General features: G+C 41.3%; 1 protein-coding gene across 1 annotated transcript in view; it reads right to left on the reverse strand.

Annotated features, from left to right (window-relative positions):
- Positions 1 to 5,788: 5,788 nt before the first annotated feature.
- Positions 5,789 to 19,417, reverse strand: part of NMRK1 (nicotinamide riboside kinase 1) — a 15,376-nt gene continuing 1,747 nt past the window's right edge. Inside the window, exons 2-9 of the mRNA XM_015411570.1 lie at positions 15,820 to 15,860; positions 14,792 to 14,882; positions 13,572 to 13,620; positions 12,811 to 12,979; positions 12,664 to 12,735; positions 8,185 to 8,291; positions 7,253 to 7,333; positions 5,789 to 6,273 (exon numbers count right to left, since the gene is read on the reverse strand). Of these exons, the coding sequence (XP_015267056.1) occupies positions 6,269 to 6,273; positions 7,253 to 7,333; positions 8,185 to 8,291; positions 12,664 to 12,735; positions 12,811 to 12,979; positions 13,572 to 13,620; positions 14,792 to 14,882; positions 15,820 to 15,848 (603 nt within the window). The 5' untranslated portion in view covers positions 15,849 to 15,860 and the 3' untranslated portion in view covers positions 5,789 to 6,268. The remainder of the gene's footprint in view (positions 6,274 to 7,252; positions 7,334 to 8,184; positions 8,292 to 12,663; positions 12,736 to 12,810; positions 12,980 to 13,571; positions 13,621 to 14,791; positions 14,883 to 15,819; positions 15,861 to 19,417) is intronic.

Consider the following 19,417-nt stretch of genomic DNA (forward strand, 5'->3'; position numbering starts at 1 on the left):
GTGTTCTGACTGGCTACGGGGGGAGGGAAGAGGAACAGCAAACTGTTTCGAATGTTGGAGGCGAGACTCAAGCAATGCAGCTAGTGGATAGGGACAGATTCTGAGTGACACACCAGGGCGCCAACCAATTCTGGAGCGTATGGAATGTTCTAGAGAAGTGCCACCACCATTCGGCTTTTATATATAAGGGAGATGTGTGCAGGAGAAATGCATAAAAAGCATTATTTTTTTTTGCTACCTAGTTGCAGCCAATTTATGGCAACCCATAGAGTTTCTAAAGCAAGAGACATTCAGAGGTGACTTGCCATTGCCTGCCTATGTATAGGAATCCCTACTATTCCTTGGTGGTCTCCCATCTAAATACTATCCAGCATTTTGGAAGTATATATATGTCTAGCAGAAACCATTGTTAGCATTCTACATACTTGCTGACACATTCAAATGCTTCTAAATTCTTGTGAGGCAGACTTCCTTATGCAGAAACCATGCTAATTCTTCCTCAGTAGAATTAAACAAGTTATAATTGCATTACAATAGCAGGACAACATAATCCAGTAGTTATTTCCATGGCGTGTCTAGGAGCAGTGCTGAGGATAGATTAGGACAGCCTTGTGATAAAATTCAGCGTTATGTATTTTTATTTATTTATACCCACCTCCTCCCCACAGGAAACCAAGGCAGCTTTATTCTCACAAGAAGTCTGTGAAATGGGTTACCTGGGAATGTTTAAGGCATTAAAAACCAGGTGGGCAGCCATGTTGGTCTGAAGGTATCTGAGGAAGTGTGCGTTCATATGAAAGCTTATAAACTAGTAATACTAAATCTCGAATTTGGTAGTGCCTATACATCACAATTATCACCACAGCCATAAGGAAAAAAGGCAGCTTCTTTTATACATGTTGATATATGCACACCCGAGACAATTTGAACCTGATTGGCTCTGTTTGGAGAATGCTTCTCCCCTTTCTCTTATAATGCCCTTTTTGGTTTCCCCACTGCTGGTATGTCAACCAGTGGTGTAGCAGCCAATGGTGCTTCCACATGGGAGATTTCAACTCTTGCTTCCTCTGCCAGTCCCACATGCACAAGGCATCCTAGAAAAACACTGACTGATCTTGCAGACATGGAAGTGCCAGCAGCAGAAAGCCTCTGTAACAGCTGGAGAGAAGGAGAATAGTCTTAACAGGATCTAAGCCTACAACTTCTTGATGTGATCACTTTTCTCCAGGTAGTAGTTTCTGGCTTGAAATCCAAAGCAGCACAGCTGAGATTGCAGCAAATGTATTTAGCTAAATTGCCTCTTCAAAGGTGACTGCAGAAGCACTGTACTCTAGTCACTTTTATGAAGCCACATTGCATTTCTCCTGCTTATACATTAGAAAGTTTAAAATTTATTTTCCCTATGTATACACCCCACCTTCTCCCCCCCCCATGAGGACCCAAAGCGAGTTACATGGATCCCTTTTACCCTGAAACAACCCTGTGAGGTAAATTAGACTACTGTGTATGACTAGCCCAAGTTCACTCAGCAAGTACCCATGAGAGAATGGGGATTCAAACCTGCCAGATACTAGTCTGACACTAACCACTACACAACAAAGAAAGCAAAACTGGGGCCAATGTAGAGCCAATAATACACTCTAAAGTTTTGTGTAATGACTTCCTCATAAGCAGCTTTCCTTGGACCATATCTATCAAGGACAGGTCCCATATGAGATATGGTCCAAGGAAATAAGGGCTAGTCCCTATATTAATGGTAGCAACTCTAGAGAAGTATCTTAAAAACCAGGAGATTACACATATTAAGAAAATTGTATACAACATCAGTTAAGCTGCTTATGAGGAAGTCATTACACAAAACCAAGCACAAGCCGGCTGCTTCGTCAAGCTCTAGTAGCTTTTAGCTCAATAAGCCTTATACTCTTTTGACTGCCAACAGTAACTGTTTAGGATTTCCATTGATATCTTGGGGCTGTTGGCAGCTACTGACATTCTATTGTATTATCTTGTTATTGTAAATGTTTGGGGAAATTTTGTACACTTAATAGTGACTATCTAGTATAAAGCAATTGTATTCAGCATATTACTTATGCTTTAGAGTGTATTATTGGCTCTACATTGGCCCCAGTTTTGCTTTCTTTGTTGTGTGATTACTGGGAGGTCTGTTTTGTTTGGATTTGACTAACCACTACACCACGCTAGGTTAAATGGGGAAGCCTGGCAGCAGGTGTAACTTTATACTGCAAGTTCTTACTAAGGACACAATTTAAATAGGAAGGTTTATTGATCAGTAGGTTTGTGTTTATTGAAAAAACTTAACATTCAGAACAACATACATTATCTGGATGGTACAGAATTATCTGGCAAAGCAGCAGCTTCTAAAATTAAATTAAAATGATAAATTCATATTCTTGTTGCTGCATGAATTCTAAAGTCAACTGAGGCTTAGAGGCACGTTTATTCAAATATAATAACTGAATATACTGTGAAATACTCTGCTGTTGGGCAGAAGTTACTGGATAAGGATGAAAGGTTTTTGTTTTGTTTTTTAGGAGGAGAACATGAAAAAGAAGGCCTTATGCATGGACAGGGAGCACACATTTCCACCCCGAGAGTGCTCATTCAGGGCTCCCTAGGCTAGCGGAATTCACCTGATGGCCTGGCTGGACATGTCTCCCCCATCCAGGGCCACTCGTTCCACATGACTAAAGACGGGTCCAGGGATTTTATAGACAAAAATATTCTAGGCTGTTTCTGCTCTGAAATCAGAGAAGCTGTCAATAGACCTGTATAATTTCAATAAACTAATTTTGCAACTAGGTTGGCTTCAATTAAAAAATGGGCAAGCGTTTAACACACAAAAAAAGTAGAGCCACTGAACACTGAGCCACTACAGCATTAATAACTTTCCCTCCTCATTTTGACATTTCAGTGCCTCAGTTCTCTGGCCAATAGCCAGCTAATAATGGAATTTCATTTCTTATGTTTATGAATGATATAAAGATAATGGCCATAATTTATGTTAAATCTATCTTCAAAGACCATTAGGATAGAATAAGGCTCCTAGCTTTTTTTACTGGAGCAGGTAGATTTGCCCAGGTTTATGCTCGTCGTTCATGTTTCCAGTTTCAATTCAAGGGAGAGAAATGACAAGAAAGGGAAGAGTTAAAGAACTCCCCCTTTCTGCCTCTTGAAAAAATAGCCCTGGCCACTGCATCTGGAAATGGGAAAAAGAATTGACCTAAATTATCACAGAATGAATACATCATGTAGATCTGTTACTCTGCTGCAGGAGTAGTATGTGACCAAAAGCGGGCCAAGAAGTTCTGCCATTCTTCCCAGAAGTAGTCTAGGTGGATCACTACTCAGGCAAGATGATCCTCATCTTGAAACTTAAAATCCCAAGGGTAACAGTGTCAAAGCAGTTAAAATATGGGTAGAACTAAAAACTAGGTAAGCTTATAGGCTAAGACCTCCATGGCTAGCAAACAGTAGAAGTTTTGGTGGATCACTCAGATCACTAGAACTGAAGACTCAAGAGTCAGAACCCACCACACACACCAGTTGAACTAATGAGGATTAAAACAGACAAGATGCCAAAACTACTATGGTACTCTGAGATTGTGTACTGAAGTCACATGGAGATCCCATTTGAACCAGAGCCACGAGGAGAGGAGGGAGAGTTTGCAAACATGTGGTTTTGGTGACTGAACACAATCCCATCCCCTGCCCTAAGGAAACAGGAAGCTCATCACTTTTCCTGAACAGCATGCAGTAGTTTTTGTCAGGAAAACCACACCTGGGGGAATGCTCTGATCAACCACACCTGGGGGCCTCCCTCATGCTCCTTAAAGGATCTCCCAGTGCCTTACCTGTTTTGACCCCAGGACACAGCATTATAAGCCTTCCTACTGGCATTGGGCTCTAACTGAACAACATTGCTAGACACACAAGAAACCTCACATTTGTACAAGATGATCAATCCTTCGTACTCTTAGATGAATATCAGAATGCAGGCTTCTTTGTCAGACATAACTTTGGCACCAACTGTGTTCAGAAGCATACTAGCAGTTCCCAGCTACGCTGAAAAGCTCATGTGTAAGGGTGGAGAGTGATGTGATGGTAGAGAGGGAGTGGATTATGCTCTTGTGCTGTTGCCACCCTAATTAATAGCAGTTTGCTGAACATGGACATTCTTATTGTATGGAGCCATCTTTAAAAAGGGTTCCAGAGGAGATCCGGGAAATTACAGGTCAGTCAGTCTGACATCGATACTGGGTATGTTGGTGGAAAGAATTAAGGAAATATTAAGGAAAGAATTAGTAGGCACATTGATGAACAAAAACTGAGGCAGACTCAGCATGGGTTCTGTAAGGGAAGATCTTGTCTCACTAACCTGTTAGTGTTTTTTGAGGGAGTGAACAAACGTGGACAAGGGAGACCCAATGGATGTTGTTTACCTTGACTTCCAGAAAGTTCCTCATCAAAGGCTCCTAAGTAAGCTCAACAGTCACGGGATAAAAGGACATGTCCTCTTATCGATCCCAAACTGGCTAATTAATAGGAAACAGAGAGTTAGTATAAATGGGAAATTTTCTCAGTGGAGGGTGATAAGCAGTGGGGTACCACAGGGATCAGTACTCGGTCCGATGCTTTTTAACTTGTTCATTAATGATTTGGAGTTGGGAGTAAGCAGTGAAGTTGCTAAATCTGCAGATGACACGCAGTTGTTCAGGGTGGTGAGAACCAGGGAGGATTGTGAGGTACTCCAAAGGGATCTGTCGAGGATGGGTGAGTGGGCATCAACGTGGTAAATGGCCAAGTTCAAAGTGATGCACATTGGAGGCAAAAATCCTAACTATAAATACACGTTGATGGGGTCCAAACTGGCAGAGACTGACCAAGAGAGAGATCTTGGAGTCGTAGTAGATAACACAATGAAAATGTCGAGACAGTGTGCAACCGCAATAAAAAAAGGCCAACGCTATGCTGGGGATTATTAGGAAGGGAATTGAAAACAAATCAGCCAGTATCATAATGCCCCTGTATAAATCGATGGTGCAACCTCATTTGGAGTACTGTGTACAGTTCTGGTCCCCACACCTCAAAAAGGATATTATAGTATTGGAAAAAGTGCAGAAAATGGCAACTAGAATGATAAAAGGGTTGGAACACTTTCCCTATGAAGAAAGGTTAAAGCACTTGGGTTTCTTTAGCTTGGAGAAACGACGGCTGAGGGGGTAACATGATCGAGGTTTATAAGATTATGCATGGGATAAAGCAGGTAGAGAAAGAGGTACTTTTCTCCCTTTCTCACAATACAAGAACTCGTGGGCACTCAATGAAATTGCTGAGCAGTCGGGTTAGAACAGATAAAAGGAAGTACTTCTTCACCCAAAGAGTGATTAACACATGGAATTCACTGCCGCAGGAGGTGGTGGAGGCTACAAATATGGACAGCTTCAAGAGGGAATTGGATAAGCATATGGAGCAGAAGTCCACCAGTGACTATTAGCCACACGGTACAGATAGGAACTCTCGGTCTGGGGCAAGTGATGCACTGCATTCTTGGTGCTTGGGGGGGGGCAACAGTGGGGGGGGTTTCTAGTGTCCTGGCCCCACTGCTGGACCTCCTGATGGCACCTGGTATTTTTGGCCACTGTGTGACAGAGTGTTGGACTAGATGGGCCACTGGCCTGATCCAACATTGGCTTCTCTTATGTTATTATGTTCTTATTTACTCTAGAGCAACACTACCTATAGCAAAAGGAGCAAATTTGGATTGGGAAAAGAGAGCTTCCTTTCTTCTTGATTTGTCAACAGGTATTCAGTTGTGACCCTCTGCAGTACTGCTGGAAAGGTCAAAATGAAAGAGGTCTTTCCTTCAAGGTCAGCTGAATAGAGGGGAACCTATACCCCCTTTGAGGTCACTGCTATTTAAGACAAGAAGAGGAAACCACTGAGAAAATTGGCACTTTTTTGAATAAAATGGCTTATGTAAGACAGTCTCAAAGTTCTCAGCTGTTGTTTGGGCCTCCAGACCAAAAAATTGCATGTATTGCACATGGTCAGCATGACACTCTGCTCCAATGGGAAAGAGGCAGAAATGCATTCATTAATGGAGGCAGCCTTGCAGTCCTGATCAACACTGATTTAGAAAGGCTTCTTTTGAAAATATCCTATGTGAGTTTTAATGGGTTAGTTATTGCTGTCATCCAGGAATATCAGAAGTACTTGGGATCTCTATAAGCTTGGCAACCGCACCCAGCTAACCTGAAAGAAAAAAAATTACTTCACAGTTTCTTTTAGAAATCATCTGTCTTTGGCAGAACAAACGGGGGGAGGGGTTAATTGATGAGATCTTTTCACAAGACCAGAGAACACTGTTAACCTGCAATCTGTTGTTACTGTGGGTTGGATTCTATAGAAATACTTGTGGAAGTCCTTGGGGAAATAGATATTCCTCCCATCTTTCCACTGGGCCTGCTCCCCCAAATCTTCCACAAGGGGCAAGATATGCTTGTAAGTAAAATCCACTACAGTACAGGAGACTGTGGTAGGGAGGAAGAACCAGCTCCCTATCCTGTACCTACTGCACCATTTTATTTACAAGCATTCCCTGACCCTCAGTGGAGGATTGGGGGGGGGCACAAAGGAGAAGATGGGGAAACATTTGTTCCACCTTCTGTAAGCTTTTCAGTAGGATCCAACCCCATACATTTGTGTTTTGAAAGCATTTCAGTTAGCTATGACAAACTTTTAATTAAGCGGTTCGTTATCACTTTAACCAATATGGCGGTGCACTGGTCACATTTGCTAGAAGCTCCCTAAAACACAAACCCTCAGCCTAAATTGTTATTTACCCAATTTGAAAGATATTTTCCCTCAAGTTGGAAGTGCATACACACCATCCCCCTCTACTTCGGAGTGCAAGTGTAAAGTTTGCTTGCTTCCATAAATGAACTTGCTTCTATACAAGCCTCCACTGTGTCTCAACTTCATGAGTGATTGGCCCAGTCATAGCCAATGTAGAGACACAGCAAAATTACCCACTTCTAGCAGATGCTCATGGGAAAGATGCAAGCTCAGAACACAGAACTCTCTGGATGGATGTTAACAGGCTTCTAGGAAACTTTATTTAATTTATTGCTCATATCGTGTAGCAATTTCTCTCACAGCTCACATTTGGGAAATCACTAGCCAGACAAACAGAAGCGAGTACATGCCATTTTAACCCATGTCACTTACTTACTTGCCTTCTCCAGCTCCTGTACTATATCACTACATATCCTTGAACAGAGATCATCTAGTAATTGTGTTCCATCCAAATAAACTGAAAAAAGGAGCAACATACAACTTACAGAAGAGCCAGAATTTCTCTAAATACAACAGCTTTCAGCACCACCCATCTAAAATATATCCAGGTAGTTCAAAATTATTACAGTACTTCTTGCCTCTGTAACACTCCCCCACCCCAATTTTTTAATTTGTAGATTTAAATATGGCTGAGTCTGCATCAAGAGAATGTTGCAAGACCAGTCCCTTGATGTCTAGCTACAAGATTCCATCCCTTCATGCTGCCCAATGAGGCACAATGCTGCACCATTCTTGGAAAACAGACCTTTCCCCACCCCACTAGTGGCTTGTACAGCTCAGGGCCAAACTACACATTCATATTTTTGGATACCTGGATCTTGGTTCCCCAGACCCAATTTGGGTTCCTCATAACTGCACAGCAGCTGGAAGGAATGGCTCTTTAAAAAATTAAGGAGAACCCAAATGAGCTCAGGAAGCCATCATGGAGGGAGGGCTCCTCTCTCCCCCCCCCAAGTCATTCCCCATTTTAGTTATTCCACATGCACAGAATACTCCACATGGAGCAACAAAAAAAGAGAGAAATAACCCCCCTCATCACTCTTTCTGCACACTGAAAGCATCCTGCAAGGGAGAAGGCAAGGGCTCTTCCTCCCCCAATCCCCTAGTGGCGCCCCGAGCCCGTTTGGGTTTTCTTTAAAAAAAGAAGAAGAAAAAAACTATTCCCTGCAGCAGCTGTACAGCAGCAGTGAACCCAGACCCAGCTCTTTAAAAACACATAATGTGTAGTTTGGCCCTGAGACAAAGGTTGTGTCACCATCTGGTGCTTAGATGAGCTAAATATATTAAGAGCAGCCATGGGTGTCATACCAATGTCTGTTTCATTCTCTTCCATCTCTCTCTTATGTTTCAGATACATGGGCCACACATGTCCATCGAAGTACCCAGGTGGATCTGGTGGATTATAAACTCGGGAGCTACAGAAAAATATGGGAGCTTCACTTGTACACCATGCTTAGAGTATTTATATAAAAAATGAATGTTATCAGGCAGTATATTCTAATAGTTTAAGCAAACAAGATTTAGGTTTAGAGCTTTTCTTGAGTGGTCATCGTCAAATGCCTTCTTAATACTCATCTCCATTCAACTGCTTATGGGAGCACTCAGGTGCCACACCTGTAGGTAAGCAAATCCATGGTGCAGGTGCCTACAATCAGCATTCCTAATGCATGTTCCACTGTAAGCTTTTTGAAGCTTGAAAGAGGCACTGTAAGCCACATTTACCAACATTATTATTGCTTTTACTTTTTTTTGCAACCAGAGTCATAAACAGCAAACCCTCGTCTCACAATAAACCTCATTCCACAGGAAAACAGGGAAGAATTTAAAGGTTGCTACTGCCAGTCAGTCAGGCATTTATTACGGCAACAAGCCGTAGAACACACATGCTTAAATATAACATTCATATAACTGAATTTAGGACAGTAAAATAAAACTCTATAAAAATACAGTTGAGCGTAAGAAAGTAAAAGAAGAACATAAAACAGAGACTATTAGGCAACTATTATTATATATTTGATCATGTATTTTGGATGCAGTAGCATGCTACCCAAAATTTTGCCACAGTTTCGGTAATTGTCCAGTTCCCATCAATTAACAATCGGTTACACTGCTCAGCACCTGATTGTCCTACCATATCTGTTATAAGAGGAGTAATATATTTGTCATGGATCTTGTTATACCAGTTACATCTGAGCATCATGTGCTCAATAGTTTCTAGCTCTCAAGCCGCATCGACAAAGTCTATATTTAGTAGGGATCCTTTTGAATCTGCCCTCAAGCATCGTGGAGGGGAAAGCCTCACATCTGGCTAATGTGAAGGTTTTCCTAAACGTGTATCAAGCCGCGATAAATAGGACATGGGTTGCAAGCAATATTTGACAGAATCTGGGGCTCAAAACTTAGGACATCTACCGAGATCTGTCTGTCTCTCCATGTCCATCATTCTCTGCTTTAGGGCTGATTTTGCTACCTCCCATACTCAAAATCGCTTGGGGGAAAAAACCAAGAGCACATAATTTATTATGAACTGCTCCCAGCCATTTGGATTGAAAGTTGTCTGAGAGTAACAAGTGGGTTATTCCCTGAGGATGGAAATTTAGTTTAAGCCAATACTGGAGTGAAGCTAAAGTAATTTTGGCTTCCACTGATATAGCACCTGTCTCTAGATGGATCAGTGTATTCAATACACACCTCGGGACCTGAAGAACTGCTCTGAGAAATTTGGACTGAACTCACTCTAAGGGGGCGAAACTAGAGGAAGGAGGCCCACTAAAAGTGCCATAGAGCATCTGTCCAACTGCCTTTGTTTGAAAGAGTTTTTGGGCAGCTGGCACATTAGGCCCCTTTGGTGCGATAGAATTTAAGAATAGCATTGGCTGTTCTTTCACCTTGGGAGGCAACATATTGTATATGTCCCCATTTGATTGAAGAACCATAACTTAGTATTTAAAGCAGGAAACCTGCTCTAATGAGTGCCCATTTACAGATCAGATTCTTTTATTTTGTCTGGCCCCAAAGGCCATAACCTTGGTCTTTTGAAAATTTATTGTTAGTTCCTTATTGTTACAAAAGTCTGCAAACTTACTGAGAGCTCTTCTAAGGCCAACTGGTGTTCTAGATAAGATGACAGCATCATTGGCATACAGTAAGACAGACACATGCTGTTGTTGAAGATTTGGTGGATATAAACGGGGAGTCCAAGTAACTTACTATATCATTAATATATAGATTAAACAGGGAAGGGGCTAGTATGCAACCCTGCCTAACTCCCCTATAGGTTTTAATAGGGTCCAATAAATTTCCTTTCCTGTTAAGCCTAACCTACAAATGGGTGTTATCATGAAGAACCCACAACAAAAAGAGGAGCCTTCTGTCAACTGAGGAAGCTTCTAAGCCGGCCCACAATTTCAGCCTCGATAATGAATCAAAAGCCGCTTTCAAGTCAATGAAAGCAGCAAAAAGTGAATTAGGACCTTTAGCAGTGTATTTTTCTATAAGGTGTTGAATTGTAAGGCAATGGTCCAAAGTGGCTCTAAACTCTCTAAAACCAGCTTGCTCTGTCACAATCACATTTTCTTCGATCAGCCAATTCGCAAGCTTTACCGGAAGGTGTTTAGCATATAACTTGCTACATATATTTAAAAGGCTAATAGGCCGATAATTTGCGGGCTCTTCTCTTGTGCTCTTTTTGAATATGGGGACCACTATTGCCGTATTCCACTCTGAGGGGATAAGGCCTGAAGAATAAATAAAAGTGAAAAGGGCTGCAAGGAAGGGTGCCCACCAATCGATATTTTCTTGAAAATATTCAGGCGGCAGTCCATCAGACCCTGGAGCCTTAGCAGATTTTAACTGAACGATATAGGATTTAATTTCCTCTTGAGAAACTGGCGGCCAGGAAGGCAAGTCCTCAAAATCAGCAGTTGTCACTGGGGTTAAAGGAGAGTCTTTATACAATTGCTCAAAAAAAGTAACCCATTTGCAGGGCTGTATTGGGGAATCAATCTGGGAGAAAAATGTTTGTTTTTTGTCAGTGACCAATCTCCAAAAGAGGGAGGAGTTTTTCTGTTTGGCAGCCAGAATTAATTCTGCCCAAAGAGCTTTGGTGTAATTTTTTTTCTTTAGTTGGATTAGGTGTTTGTAATCCCTTTTTTGTGACCAGAGTTCTTGTTGGATTAGAAATCTTTGGTCACCACTTGATTTTTTAAACTGATAGTAAATGGCAGAAAGCTCTTTTCTTGCTTTTTGGCAATCCACATCAAACCAGGGTTTAGATTTCTTGTAAGATGTGGTGGAATGGCCTTTAGGTACACATAGAATAGTTTTAAAATCCTGGAAAAATCTATTATAACATGTAAGAAGGTCACTCTGTATGTTAAATTCCTGGTAGGTATTTTTGGAAATTTGGGAACCTTTAGCTTCAATTACTTTTCTGAGTTTTGCTTGCATCTGGGGAGGTTGCTACTGCAAACGTTTTACCCAATATTAATGGAGTTCTTGTATCTTTTGTTTTAACTGTTGTGCACAGTGAAACAGTCACATGAAAAAGCATAAAGGTAAGGAGTCTGTCATCATACCAAGTTTAGTAAGTCACTCCCGAACATCTGAAAGCAAGTTCCACTGGGTTTCTGGGATAAGTAGAGAACAGCTGTGGTTTTTTTCCCCCATGGGGTCACTCTACTGTGCAGCAAGAGGTGCTCACCCATCTTCCAGAACCACATGGACCCAGTTCTTCTCCAGCTTTGAGAAGGATTTTGAAGGAAACATTTTTCGAGTGTCCAGCAGGTTTATTCTGCTAAATATTTGGTACTTTTCTTATAATGCCTTTTTTTTAAGTGAAGTATTTTCGGGGTACAGGATGCTATTTTAAGGGGATTTTATGGGTGCAGGATGCTATTTTAGGACCAGCCATTCCACAATCTGCTTAGCCAGCTAATGTTAGAAATGGGAATAACTGGTTGCTCCAGGTTTTGGAAGCTTGTGTGTGGTGCATACAGCTCTATGGGCCTTAGGCCTAAGTACATATGATTAGGTACCTATGCCCATGTGCATGGGAGTAAAATTAACTGAATTCAGAGACTTCAGATGTGCACTTGCTCCCAAGTAATAGGCTAGCACAAAGGCAACCCTAGACCACCAAACCACACATTTCTAGCCTGGAGAACTTTTGCTATTTGCAAAATAAGAATACAATCATCTTCACAAAAACCAAACATTTTCTTAATAAGTGTCAGGCTATGAAGGATGAGCTCGCTCCATCACTTGCTTGAGTGGAAATGCCTCAGTGTGCTGTTTGTGTAATATAACATTTTCTTAAAAGGTTATCAAGTGTATATCTTAGTTTTACAAGTGTGCCTAATTTACACCATTAATAGACCAGAGCAAGGCGCAATGTGCAATGTGCAAGTGATGTCCCTCATAGCTATCATACTCACACAGCAGAACTAGACAACTGGTGATGGCACATAGTTGTTCTGTCCAGACAGGCATACCCATTTCCCCAGGGCCAGGCATCAGCATGGAGTTAAACACTTAACTCTGTATTGAATTATGACTGAAACCTGATAGGTTTGTGTCATTAGTTCTATGAGAGTAATATAATAGTAATGCCTAATGAAGCAAACATGATAAACCAGTCATTTGCTACAACCTTCATGCTATTTTAAATGGTTTTGGAGATGGTTACTCAGCTTACAACCTCTTGTGCTGCATGGAACAAGTAAGCTGGAGAAGATACAGTAAGGCCAAAAAGTAAAGCATTATGCATAGATCTCAGGAGGACTGTACCTTCGTCTCTTCTTGCATTCTTCATAAGGAATGGTGAGGAAATATTTTTTATTCCATATATCACTGAGAGGCCTACAAGTATAAAGAAACAGATTATGTGAGTCACATTGCTATTTACTCTCAACTGAAAGAAGTTAAACTGCCTACCTGTAGTTATACAGAAGAAAGCCTTCAACAATTAAGACCCAGCAGTCTTCTGTTTCTTTCTGCTTATCATGCATGTTACTTGGTAGGCTTGGGAACTTACAACCTTCTGGGTTTGCCATCCATGAGTGTATACTTGCCACCATTTCTTCCATATATAGAGCATCAAGTACTAAAAGGAAACGTACACAGAAGATAAAGGCAAGTTTTGACATCTATATTCAGCTGCAAAAACCCAAACCTTTTTTCCAACTCAGTCTAACCCAGAAGAAGGCCACCTACCTTGACTAAGCCGATCTAGCCACCTGGATCCACACCATAGTAACATTGAGACTACTGTTATGGACTCTACATCAGTCTCCCCTTGAAGTCAGCTCAGAGTCCAGTTGGTGCAGAATGCCACAGCTTGGTTATTATTGGGAGCTAGGCAGAGAATGCATATTATATACCCATTCTGCTGCCACTCCATTGCCTGCTCATCAGCTACCAAGCTCAGTTCAAGCTATTGATTATCACATATAAATAAATGAATCACTCAAAATTAAATGTCTGGGAGATAGTCTCAATTGCTCTCACTATTACTCTGAAAGATGCTTTAACATACAAACCCTAACCTTAGCATTTCAGCACCATCAAAGAAATCAGAAAGACTAGGGACTATTCAAGAAGAAACGCTGTGTATATCTATCTAAATTTCATTTAAACTTGCCAAAAAAAATTCACACTTTCTATGTTTGAGAAATTTAAGTATTTAGTCTACTAACCATCATATTGCAAAAATCCATGTTCATCTACAGCCACTTCAGATTGTGACTGGAAAGGGAAAAAAGCCACAGACATGTTAATATTGTAAAGAAAACTTCACAGTAAAGAGGACATAGACCTTTTCCTACCGCTATTTTCACAGGAGACATCAGTTTTAGAAATAGATACTAGATGCCTTACCTTCAATGGCTACAATGCTACTGCAAAAATGCATGACAACTGGGAAGGCAGAGAATGGGACAGTGGTACCATTAAGTATGCCAAAACTTTAAATAAGGTTGCCAGCCTTTGGGAACTTTTGGGGTTCCCCTGGAAGTATGTCCTAATCTCCTGACTACAAACATCAGTTCCACTTGAGAAAATGGCAGCTTAAGGGGGGAGCTCTATGGCATCCCGTCCCATCCAAGCTCCCATCCCAAAGTCCCCTCTCCCCAGGCTCTGCCCTCAGATCTCCAGGGGTTTCCCAACCTGGAGTTGGCAACCCTATTTAAACAAATTTACAGTCAGAAGAGCTGTATTTAGCAGCAAACCAGCCCACTTTCTATCATTGATGAGTCAAAGCCATGCAATATGCATGTAGTTACCTAGTTTGCACCAGTAACAGGAACACTATCAGAGTTGAGTATTTGCAGACTTGAACTGAATATGACAAGAAGCTAGATTACAAATGTCAAAGACTGAAGAAATAAGGCCTTTTCAGATGATACATCTAGATGAACTGCAACTGATCACATATATTGCGAGCACTGTTGCCCCATGGTGCACCACATACATGCAGTCACCATTGCCACACATATACCGCTTCCATACACATGAACCAGAACGTACAAATGTTGCCCAATTCACACAAAACATCATTCTTGTATATCGGGTGCATTTGTGGGGATAGCACAATCCTTACACATGCAGTTGGTGGGCCTCCAATTAAGGACATAATCTCTGAAGAGGGCTGAAGACCAGAATAACATCAGAGAATAGCATAGGAGAGTGCTGCTGCATAGAAGCTGTGTTTCCTTGTTACTGGGAATACTTGACATGGGCTGCAGTCACACACACTAAATAATCCACTTTCAGTGCACTTTCCAACTGGCAAAATCCAGTTGGAAAGTAGACTGAAAGTGGATTTAGAGTGTGTAACCACAGCCATGGATACACTTTGCTTCATTCTACAACTGAAGGATTACATTTGATTACAGTTACAGACTCTTGAATTTGTTACCTTAAAAAAATCATCTTGAGATATTACAGTGCAGTTTGGAAGCTGTTCCTTAAGCCTTCTTGCCAAAGTTGTTTTCCCTCCATTTGTTATGCTGAATTTGAAGACAATATACAGTTATAAAGTTGCAATCATACTATTCTGATAGTTTAGTAATTTTGTTCTCCAGGAGCCACATTGTACCATTGGAGATATTGGATTGTGCCCCACTGGAGATATAGGCTTGTGCCCCAACTACAGGGATACCAATTCTGGGTTGGGAAATTCTGGGAGATTTTGGGCAGAGCCTGGGGATGGTGGGACTTGGGGAGGGGAGGGTCCTCAGCAGGATATAATGCCAGAAAGTCCACCCTCCAGAACATTAGTTTTCTCCAGAGGGGATTGACCTCTGTGGTCTGGAGATCAACGGTAATTCCAGGAGACCTCCAGGTCCCACCTGGAGGCTGGTAGCCTACCAAACTAGCATCTGCACAGGTACAAGGACTGTCTCCTTCCTCAACCCAAACTGCTCCCCAAAATCTTATTCATGATCAAAATCCAACCTACAGTTTATGAGGATACTTTATAGACAGAGGCATGCTCTGTACAACTGTACATTATTTTTGTACAGTTATTGCACAATGGATACTACTATTGCAGGAAACTGATATCTTCCCTTAAGCACTTTTGTAGGAGGAAATCTCACTTCCCTCAGTTCAAAATGGGCTTTATCACAGCAAACTAGCTCATTTCCCTGCAGCAAGGACACTTACCTACTCCAGTCAGCCATTTGTGCCATTTCAACACAATCGCACAAGTACCATGATAAATTCAAATTTAGGTACCGCAGCAATACTGGTGACAAAAGCAAAACCTGCAATGAATGCTTATTTTTCATTGCCCAAAAAGTTTGCAGTGAGCCCTCAACACTAACAGCAAGTCAAGTGAGGAAAATGGACATGAAAATATATGTTTAAAAGATGGTAAACATGACTATGGAAAGATTTAAATGTCATCAGTCTAATAAAGAAATATTAACTGTTCATATTTACCCTCCTATTCCAATGACCAATGTCTTCATGGTATTTACAACCTAAAAACAGATTTATAGGGTCAGGAATTGCCTCTATAATATAGCAGAAACAGATATGTTGTCTATGAGTTATTTTCTGGTATGCATGCGTCATGATCTGGGCTCTGCCACCAGAGGCCTACTAGGCCCAGGGAGCTTGACTAGCAGTAGGTGAGGCTGGGCCTACAACTCCCAGAAGCCCCTGAGAGGTTTTGGAGCCAAAATTGACCAATAGGAAAAGAGGAGGGCTTGGAATAAAAGATCTGGAGCAGCAGGAAAAGCTATTCTTCTTCCCAGAGGGCAGAGCCAGAAGGAAGGCTGCTGCAGGGAAGAAACCCTCATCCTGTGGGAAGGGTGAGTAGTCTAAGGCCACTGCAGATAGTGAGCTAGGGATAGTATATTTAGACGCGTAAGGGCATTTGATTTCTTTTCACCCACTTACTGTTATTCTGCACCTTGTTGTTTGACCTCCTATAAAATAAACCTTTTCCTTGTTGTACTCTGCCTGGTCCTCACGCCTATTATTCGGCCAAAAGGGAGGTCTGAAGGTCTTGGGAGGGTGCTCTGGGCCTTCTCAATGGATCCTAAATCCAGAGTGGTGGCAGCGTCAGGTGACACCCCACCTGAGCCGTGACAGCATGTAAGTTATTAAGCAGTCCTCACTAAACCTGCTTTGGCGGGGAGGGTGGGGTATATAAATCAAATAAATAAATAAAGTTGAATAGCAGTGAGTTTAGTTGATGGTGTAGAAACGGAATGGAAGCCGGAGCCGCATGTCTTACAACATGCCCACCCCAAAAATCCCAAATACAAAATTATTGCAATAAACATTTTTCATTGAATGTTAAAAGAATTCTGAAGCTGTAGTCTTTAGAACTCAAGCCAAGGTAGCTGTTTCCCAGCTTCTTTCACTGCATTAATTCATGGAACTGGTCCATGGGGTGGCGAAGAGTCGGACTGTGCGACTGAACAACAACAAAAATGAGATCATAATGATTAACAGAGAGAGGCTGCAGATACTTGTGTTGGTCAAAGGACAATCCAAACACAAAAGCCACGTCAGAATCTTGGTTTGGCCTAATAATAGATATTACCTGGCTTTTTGCTTTTGGAGCATAACTAAGAAGTCCTCTTTGAAATAGTAAGTGAACTTAGTATTTTCAAATGCAAAGATCTGGAATTGTGAAATATATCCAGTGGCTCAAGTGGTTAAGACGCTGAACTGCAGGCTGTGGAAGGTCAGTAGTTCAACAGTTCGAGACCCGAGTGTGCCGCATGACGGAGTGAGCTCCCGTCTCTAGTTCCAGCTCCTGCCAACCTAGCAGTTCCAAAGCAAGAAACTGCAAGTAGATAAATAGGTACCACTTTGGTGGGAAGGTAACAGCGTTCCGTGTGCCTTGGTGTTTAGTCATGCCGGCCACATGACCACGGAAACGTCTTCGGACAGGGCTGGCTCTTCGGCTTTGAAACGGAGATGAGCACCGCAACCCTAGAGTCAGACTCGACTGGCTTTCGAGCAAGGGAACCTTTACCTTTAAACAGAACTGCAGCAACCCAAGATAAAGCAGAGCACTAATGAACTCAGGAACCAGCACTTACACCAGTTCAAGCTACTACAATTTTAGAAGGGATATAAAAGTGACTTAGCAGGGTCTTCAAAATTTTTAGTGACAAATTTCTCACTCTGTTTGCTGAGTTTATTGTTCCAGCGTTCTTGAATAAAAAGCCCTAACTACATTTCATTTTATATAGAACAGCTTGTTATTTACTTAAAATGCACTGTGATGTCCTCATTATTGGGGAGGACTGGTTTCCCTTTAAAAGTGTTCTTTATTTTATTCTACTAGGTATATACTGCTGCCACCAGGAAATTTAAGGCTTTCCAAACCTTTATACTTTACTGTTGCTCTTACTAGTAAAGTAGTCCGAGTTCAAGGCTTATGAGGAACTATGTGGTCCTAAGGAAGTATTTTTTTCAGAGCTGGTATATTTGAATAAAAGAGGATTTATTGAAATAATTCATAAATAAAAGGGTGGAACAAGGTATCTAGTAATGTGTAATAAATGAACCATTGCTTGGTGTATCACACACAATATGCTCCCTTACTGACAGGAATCTCACTCTTTCTCTCCAGTTTATCAGGACATACAGCCTTTCTTATAACTTGTCTTCAATTAAATGTTCATTTACTTTTTCCTATTCTCTCAGCCTTTTTTCTGTTTCTCACTGAACTAACTTTTTCCATACAGGACTGCTTCTAACTTCCTTCATACCCAGAACTAACTGCTTGTCTCACTCAATCCCCATACAGAACTAACTGAACTTATCAACTGTCAAACCTGTAACTGTCACTCCTGACGGACATACATACTCATCCACTCATTTTCACTTCCAAAACCCCTCCCCCTCTCTGTCAACCACCAATCATACCACACTTGCTTCTCTCAACCACTCTAGTCTACTTACTACCGCCATGCAACCAAACTTTTAAAGAGACACACACACACATAAAACAAGGAATCATTACATGCACTTTCTCCAGTTTTATGAAAAAGCTTTCCAATATCTACATGCCATTCTCAACAAAACTGGTTCTCAAGATGGCTTACAGAAGAACAATAATTTTTTAAAAATAAAAACAGCTAAACAGCCATTTTCAATTACTGGAATAGCAGTACTGAAGTGTGGAGATACATATGTCCATCGACCATTAAAGTGAGTGATTGCCACGTCAGTCAAAAATTTAAAAGATATTTAAAAAATCCTTTATATAAAAAGGATACATTATTCTCCACATGAACTACCAGGACTATTTTCTAATAAAGTTCTAGCAATCCTTGGTTAGAAAAATCTGCCTACTTCACAGAGGAAGTTTCAAAGCAGTTCATGCATCTGTGAGTAAACATTTCTCTCTGCTGTGCTGAATCTTAAAACAGTATGACTGGAAATTTTCATCTGGCCCATGAAGTTTGTAGAACAACACTATGCCACTCCTCTCCCACTGCTGCTCTCTGAAATTGTGTCCTACATAAACAGCATGCTGGGCAAAGTTGGCACCTGCAGTACAAGAAGGAAATTGTAAGAGATAGCCCTCTTCCCCATCAATAAAAATGCAGCTCTGCCAGCATTAGCGTCAGTATAGTGGTGGCACACTTTGAGCCAATAGTATATTTAACTCAACTGCCAATATTTATTAACATTGTAGACTACTCAAACAGCATCATGTTTAAGAAAATATATTTGAAGAAAGAGTGGCATATTTTATACATCCACACCATTCCTGATACATTCCATTGACAGCCAACACAGTGCCATGGTTAGAACCTGGGAGACTCCAGTTCGAATCCCTACTTGAACTATGGAAGCCTGTTGGGTGACCTTGGTCCAGCCACCCATTCTGAGCCTAACCTTTCTCACAGGGTGAGGATGAAATGGAGGTGAGGAGAATAATGCCAGTCACTTCTGAGTCCCCACTGAGGAGAAAGGCAGGGAATAAATGAAGTAAATAAAATAAACATCCAAACAGTGACAACTTGTGTTTCTTCCACTGCCAACAGAGCATCACACATTAGCTTTC

This window comes from Gekko japonicus, unplaced genomic scaffold (assembly GCF_001447785.1).
Source record: "Gekko japonicus isolate JY-2015 unplaced genomic scaffold, Gekko_japonicus_V1.1 scaffold6, whole genome shotgun sequence".
NCBI classification, from domain to species: domain Eukaryota; kingdom Metazoa; phylum Chordata; class Lepidosauria; order Squamata; family Gekkonidae; genus Gekko; species Gekko japonicus.